General features: G+C 52.5%; 1 protein-coding gene across 1 annotated transcript in view; it reads left to right on the plus strand.

Moving 5' to 3' along the window:
- Positions 1-777: 777 nt before the first annotated feature.
- TRAM2 (translocation associated membrane protein 2) overlaps positions 778-7539 on the plus strand; it is a gene marked incomplete at its 5' end in the record, with an annotated part of 10003 nt that continues 3241 nt past the window's right edge. Inside the window, 4 exon segments of the mRNA XM_009870053.1 lie at positions 778-841; positions 3568-3677; positions 4287-4403; positions 7000-7058. Coding sequence (XP_009868355.1) covers positions 778-841; positions 3568-3677; positions 4287-4403; positions 7000-7058 — 350 coding nt within the window.

Raw genomic sequence — 7539 nt, forward strand, 5'->3', positions numbered from 1 at the left:
CCTCTCTCCTCTCTCCTCTCTCCTCTCTCTCCTTTTTCTGTTTTCTCTTTCCTTTTTTCTCTTTTCTTTTTTCTGTTTTGTTCTTTCCTCTCTCCTCCGCCCCTCCTATCTGGGCCAGCCGGCGCTGCTGGCTGTGGAGCTGGCATCTTGTGCACGGCCAGTGTAAGGTTCAGCTCTTTTCCCTACCCCGTGGGACCCTCCTGAATGCCTGCACGGTCTCTAAAGGGGTCTGGCCTCACCGATCCCATGGCTGCTGATACTAGAGGAGTCTCCGCAAAGATGCAGGAGCTAAATCCGTGCGTGGCCGGTGGGGCTTTGCAGCCTCTGAGCTCCCTCAGGTACTGGGTGTTGCCATCCCTACCTGAGCCGAGCTCCCAGTGTGGATGGCAACGTGAGATGGATTTTAATTAATGCACTTTGGGCTGGGTCAGGCTCTCAGTGTCCTCCAGGGAGTGGGTTGCACACGACAACGGTCCACACTTCTGGAGGGCTGCTCATCCTCAAGGGGAAGCACGGAGCTTCTGCCGTCAGGCTGGCTGGTGGCTTTTCCAGCCTCACTGCTTTTCCAGGTTTTTCCCTCTCCTACATCCCGTTCTCCTTCCCAAGTTGGCAAAACTCTTCCCTAGGAATCTCCTTGCTGAAAGGTGTTCCTGCGAGTGAAACCAATGCCTGCACATCTCCCTGGGTGATTGGCCATGGAATGTGGCCAAATGGTGGCAGAGGAATGGATTCAACAACTAATTTGTGTTTTTCCCCCTCCCTGTATGTCTTTGACAGGTTTCAGCCAAGACTGCCTTCCTGTTTATCTTACCTCAGTATAACGTTAGTGTGCCTACAGCAGGTAAGAGATACTTCTGCTGCAGACACCCCAAAGGGAGGGTCACTTCGTGGTCTGCCCCAAACCCTCACTCCTGGCTGGCCTGGGCTCACCCTCTACTGATGCACCGTGCTCGGAACCATGCCTGGTAGTGAAGGAGACTTTAAAAAATAAGATATGTGGGGAAAAAGCAAAGTTTGAGTAGCTCAGAGAACGCTGATTGTTTTTGCCAGCCTTTGTGTTGTGAGGGTTGAGAAAAAATGCTTTCCAGGGGGTTTTAGGGCTTCTACTCTGCCTTGTTTTTGCCATGGTCAGGCCTCTCTGTGTGCTCTGCAGGATGAGGATCCTCCTACAAGACTGATCAGGCAAGATCAAATTGCCTGACTGTGTGCCCAGAGTTAGCTCGGTGCCCTGCCCAGGAGCAGCAGGGATTTAGCTCTTTGCTAAGCAGCAGGGGCTGTGCAGGTAATTCCCATCTCGCTTTATTTATTGGGGATGGCACAAGGCGAGGGTGCAGGGATGCACGTGGTGCAACAGCATCCCTGCTCCAGGCAGCTCCAGGTCCCGATGCACGTGGAGAATAATTCAAGGAGGCTCCGAGCTTCTGAGCCTGATGGACCAGAGGACATGCCCCAGCCAGGAGGCAGCTGGAGGCTCGGTCCCTGTTTGTATTTTGGCTGCTAGGAGCTGTCTTCCCAGCTGAGAGCCCCTCTGGGCCTGGCAGCAGTTTGGGTGTGGAGAAAGCAGTTTGGGTAAAGCTCTGGGTTCAAGACAAGCCAAAGGCCTGGGGCACAGAGCCTGGCTTGGTGGCTGAAAACTGCAGTTAATTAGAGGTGTCCAAAGCAAGAGAGGGGCTGCTGGGATTAGTGAAACTAGGATGAAGCAGACAGGTGGAAGGTAAAAGGTCCGCCCTTAAAAATCTTTGAATGGTTCAAGAAATTATCCGGCTTCCAGAGTAAATTGTGGTTTGCACTCCGCCGTGGCACAGTCCAGAAAACTTCTGCTGTCTTTGTGCCTCCCTACTACCAGAGATCTCCGGGGGGGTACATACAGAACCAGGTATTGGGGTATCAATATCAGCATGAGCTGGCTGAGGCCATGGGGAGAAAGACCTTGGTGCATTGCTGGGGGAAGGGTTATTGCTCACCTGATTTTTTCCCAAGGCTGTTTCACATCCCTCGCAACAAGGATGCTGTTGCCTGTCATTCGGCAGATCTCGCTCTCATCTCCCTTGCTCAGCACACACAGAGCTTCTGAAATGCCCTGGAGAGAGGAGGCAGAGCAGTTGCACATGTACATATTATTATTTTCTTTAGACTTGCAAGTCTGTCTTTTATCTTTACGCTGGTGTCCTGGTTGGAGCTGGCCAGCCCAGCCCTAACCCCTGACAGCTGGGTTATGAGCACTGTGGCACCAGCAAGGATTTTGCCTCTTGATTTACACAGCACCCAGCCGGAGGGATGCTAAGGACCAGGTGTTTTCACATCCTTACACCAGGCATTTTCATAAATCCTATTCAAATCTTCTTCACGTAGCTCAAATCTTAGAAATCTGGACCGAAGCTTTGTTCGAGGGTAAACAGGGCTGGTGACAGCCAAGTGGCTTCCCAGCATTAGTATTAGAAGATGATGAGGATCAGGGTAAGGGAGAGCAGCAGCTGGGGCTTAGGCTGAGCTTCACATCGCGATGATTTCTGCAATGTGTCGCAAGGACGGCAGCTTTCCCAAATCTGCCTCTTCCCCATCAGCTGCAGGGCTGCAAATAGTTGCCTAAATGCAGACATCTGGGGTATTTTGGGTGCTGCTGGGGCTCCTGTTGCTCCAGAAGATCAGGGCATCCCGTGGGTCCTGTTTCGGAGCCGCCAGCCTCGTGCCGCAATCTCAGATCTCTTAATAGCACAAGGCATCTGTATTTAGGAAGCTGAATCCTACTCCAGCAGCTTTCAGGGGTGAGTGGGAGAGACTGGGTGTTGGATGATAACTGAGGGGCTGGAATCACAGAATCACAGAATTGTTGTTGAGGCTGGAAAAGACCTCTGAGGTCATCAAGTCCAGCCTATGACTCAACAGCATTGCAATGGCTGGAACATGGCACTAAGCGGCCCATCCCAGATTTTTTTAAACCCCTCCAGGGACGGTGACTCCACCACTTCCCTGGGCAGTGCATCCCAGTGCCTGAGCACCCTTTCTTGATCTTGTTGAACTTCATTCCATTGGCCTCAGCCCATCGACCCAGCCTGTCCAGGTCCCTCTGCAGCGCCTTCCTAGCCTCTGGCAGATCAACACTCCCCCCCAGCTTGGTGTCATCTGCGAACTTACTACCCATCCCAAGCCCTAATGCTCCCAACAGCGTGTCCCAAAGGGCGAGAGCAAGCTCTGCCTGTCCATCACCTGCTTCTGCCTCTGTGTCTTCATCCCTCCAAGCTGATAAATTCCTGTCTCCGCAGCCTGGCTATCCTCAGTTTCTCACCTCTAGCAGGAGAAGTTTCAAGTTTCACTTCCCTTGAGGTGTGTAACTGCTAGAGGGGAAACCATCCACCTTCTGCTGATGACCTGACTCAGGCTAGAGCCCTTTTTCCCAGACCTGCAGCACCTGGCACAGTCGTGACCTCTCTCTGCCTCAACATCTCCAACAGCCCCATCCAAGCCATGTGTTGAAAATAGGCCCCCTCACACACATTAACCCATAAGCCCTTACCTGGAAATTGTTTGGTTCATGGAGATTTGACCCACTGTTTGGTTTCTTTGCAGATGGGGAGCTGGTCCACTATCACTATGGGCTGAAGGATCTGGTCACCATCCTCTTCTACATCTTCATTGCCATCATCCTGCATGCAGTGGTGCAGGAATATGCCCTGGACGTGAGTGCTGTTCGAGTCACCAAAATATCTTGAGTACCCTGGGGGGTAATGTGGTCCTGCTGCAAAATAACTCTGGTCTGGAGGTTGGGATGGTGATGAGTGAGCCTTCATCTCTGGGGGCTGCTTGGAACGGGGAAGAGGAGGAGGAGGGAGTTCTGTCAGCAAACTGAGAGAGTTGGGGCTGTTCAGTCTGCCGAAAAGAAGGCTCCGAGGAGACTAATTGTGGCTTCCAGTATCACAACGGGGCTACAAGAAAGCTGGGGAGGGGCTTTTTAGGATGTTGGGTAGTGACAGGATGAGAGGGAATGGATTGAAGCTGGAGATGGGTCGGTTCAGGTTGGACGTGAGGAAGAAGTTCTTCCCCATGAGGGTGGGGAGACCCTGGCACAGGTTGCCCAGAGAGGGGGTGGCAGCCCCATCCCTGGGAGTTTTTCAGGCCAGGCTGGATGGGGCTCTGGGCAGCCTGATCTAGTGGGGGATGTCTTTGCCCATGGCAGGGGGTTGGAACTGGATGATCTTTGAGGTCCCTTCCAACCCTGACAATTCTGTGATTCTGTTGACTCAGTGGCTGCTGTTCTCTTATTCCTTTTCTCTCCTTCTCCTTTCCAGAAAATCAACAGGCGTCTTCATCTCTCCAAGGTCAAACACAGCAAGTTCAATGAATCGGGACAGCTGGTTGCCTTCCATCTCACCTCCATGATTTGGTGCTTGTACGTCGTGGTGACGGTAAGACACAGACCTTGGCTGGGCTTTGGGTTCCTCGGGGTGGGATTTGGGATTTCTGGAGTGCAAAACCTCTACGGGAGCCGAGAGTCCCCAGCCAGCCCCTGAGCCAAGACAGGCACTTCTCAGCAAATTTAGTTTTCAAGTATGATAGATCTTTTCAACCACTGAGCGAGGGCACTCTGGGGAGATCCTTCTCCTGCTTCATGCAAGGCACAAGCAAATGGGTTGTGAAAACTTTTTGGGACTGGACCCCAGAAATTCTGCCTGGTCCTTTCATCTCCATCCACTGCTCCTGAACCTGTTGTCTTTCTCAGCCTTATTTTCCTCCTGATTTGAGATCGGTGCCTTGGAGGTTTTGGATGCCCTTTGCAGGGTCGTGGGGCTAAAGGGTAGATGCTTGTGATCCTTCTCTTTCTGGTCCCTCTCTTGGCAAGCTGGTGGTGAGGGGAATGCTGAGAGTATTTGGTTGTGTTAGGGATGGTTGAAACATCAAACCCAAAATTGCCAGGAGAAAAATTTAGTGGAAATGTTTAACTTTTGTGGGAAGGGAGGAGGATAGAACAGGCACCAGTGGAGAGATACAGCTATTTTGGCAGTGTGGTGTGATGATGTTTTGCCACTGGTGGCTGTTAGGGTCCAACTGTGGTCCCCAGTGGTGCTGGGGATGGATGCGTGGGGGCAGGTCCCCTCCTCACTGCTTGGGGAATCCTGCCAGCCCCCCTTAGAGTGCCACTACCTCCCTCCAGGACAGCATTTCTAAGCATCTGCTGGCACTGTCACAGGACTCTGGGAAGGGAACCTTTGGTAAAACAGTGGATGCAGCTGGTTTTGGGCCTCCCTCACCCAGCACTAGATCAATCCCTCCCCAGCTGCTGGGCTGTAGCCTCCTGTGCCAGCCCACCTTAGAATCATAGAAACAGAACTATAGAACGGTTTTGTCTGGAAGAGACTTTCAAGATTATCAAGTCCAACCTTTTCCTAGCCCTATCAACACCACTAAACCATGTCCTGCAATGCAACATCCACCCATCTCTTAAACACCTCCACGGGTGGTAATTCAACCCCCTCCCTGGGCAGCCTGTTCCAATGGCTGACAACCCTTTCAGTAAAGAAATTCTTCCTAATATCCAACCTGAACCTCCCCTGGTGCAACTTAGAATCACAGAATCATAGAATTGTCAGGGTTGGAAGGGACCTCAAAGATCATCCATTTCCAACCCCCTGCCATGGGCAGGGACATCCCCCACTAGATCAGGCTGCCCAGAGCCCCATCCAGCCTGGCCTGAAAAACTCCCAGGGATGGGGCTGCCACCCCCTCTCTGGGCAACCTGTGCCAGGGTCTCCCCACCCTCATGGGGAAGAACTTCTTCCTCACGTCCCATCTGAACCGACCCATCTCCAGCTTCAATCCATTCCCTCTAGTCCTGTCACTGCCCGACATCCTAACAAGCCCCTCCCCAGCTTTCTTGTAGACCATTTCCCCTCATCCTATCACTCTCCACTAGGGAGAACAGACCAACTCCTGCCTCTCTACAACCTCCTGTCAGGTAGTTGTAGGGAGCAATGAGGTCTCCCCTCAGTCTCCTCTTCTCCAGGCTAAACAGCCCCAGATCCCTCAACCATTCCTCACAGGACGTATGTTCCAATTCCTTTCCCAGCTTGGCAGCCACCTCTGTACCTCTCCAGCACCTCAATGTCCCTCTTGGAGTGAGGGGCCCAAAACTGGACGCAGAACTCCACGTGTGGCCTCACCAAAGCTGAGTGCGGGGTCAGGATCACCTCCCTGCTCCTGCTGGCAATGCTATTGCCCTGATGTGCTCCCCAAGTGCCTCACGTGCACAAAGCAGGTCTCCCTTTGAAGTGCTTTGCACCTTCCCTGGGTTCCCCCAACTGAAAATAAAGGGGCTTAGGGCAGACAGGGCATGGCCGATGGTGACAAGTAGGTGCTGGGCAGGATGAATTTCCCACACCAACATCTCTGCAAAGCCCAGTGCAGCAGCCCTTTGGCAGGAGCTGTGCGAGCACGGGATGGGAAGGGAGCCCCATCCTGTAATCTGCCCTGCGAGCATAAGGGAAGAGGCTGTAGACAGGTGGAAAATTAAACTTAGGCATTGCATATTAAGTTATTTTCATAAGCGTTTTCTCTTCCTTTTTCTCTTCAGAAGTACTTCTTTTTCCTTAAGTGATACTCAGGTTGGAAATGCTGGTGGGGAAGAAGCCCCCCAGGCCATGCACACCGTTGCTCGTAGCCTTACTCCCACACCTCTAGAGCATCCTTCTTGCATTGCCCAAACCCCAAAGCATCCTAATCCTGAACTTGGGGCCCTCTGTGCAACTGAGTAGCCTTTGACCCCCAAACACCAGAGCATCACGAAATTTGAGCAAGGTTCGAGAGACTAACGAAACGTGGCTGAGCTTTGGAGTGCTGAGCCCTGGCTTGTGCAGAATTTTTACTGAAAAAGGACTCTGGTGTTGTCCCCAGTTCCTCGTTTTGCTGTAGCGTCAGCCCGCCCCGTCATCACCACGTGCCGCCTGTTTCTTTTGCTGCAAGCTTGCATCTTTTCTCATTTTTTCTGTTTTCTTTTTTTTTTTTCAGGAAGGATACTTATCAAACCCCCGGAGCTTGTGGGAAAACTACCCGCATGTTTATCTTCCGTAAGCACTCGCAAGAGCATTATGTTCTCGGGCTGACCACATCCTTCCTCTATACGGTTTTCCCTGAGGCTGGGAGCGGGGTGCTGACGGCGCGGTGCCCTTTGCATGCACCCTGCTGCAAGGACACCGCAGGGAGATCCCAGGGGATGGAGGGTATCTCGTTTTTGGCCCCAGGGAGGGTCTTCCCAGAGGGTTTCCTCCATGAGGAAGGTCCTGTGGGCTTGGTTACTCATCCTGGCTGCTTCCTGCCTGCATCACCTTGGGCAAACCGCTTTGGTGTTCATTTCTCGTGGTCAAAAAGAAGTGGGGAATAATCCTCCCTTTGTTGAGAGCGTGGAGACCACAGCACAAGCATCTGAGTAAACTCTGGGCACAGCTAGCTTGGCTCAACATGTAATTTCAGCCCAGAAATGATGCCTTCTAAGTCCCGTGGCTTCAGAACGGTGGAGGGATTGCCCAGTGAGGTGTGGCCAGATGCCTT

The sequence above is a fragment of the Apaloderma vittatum genome, unplaced genomic scaffold, assembly GCF_000703405.1.
Source record: "Apaloderma vittatum isolate BGI_N311 unplaced genomic scaffold, ASM70340v1 scaffold17825, whole genome shotgun sequence".
Classification (NCBI taxonomy): domain Eukaryota; kingdom Metazoa; phylum Chordata; class Aves; order Trogoniformes; family Trogonidae; genus Apaloderma; species Apaloderma vittatum.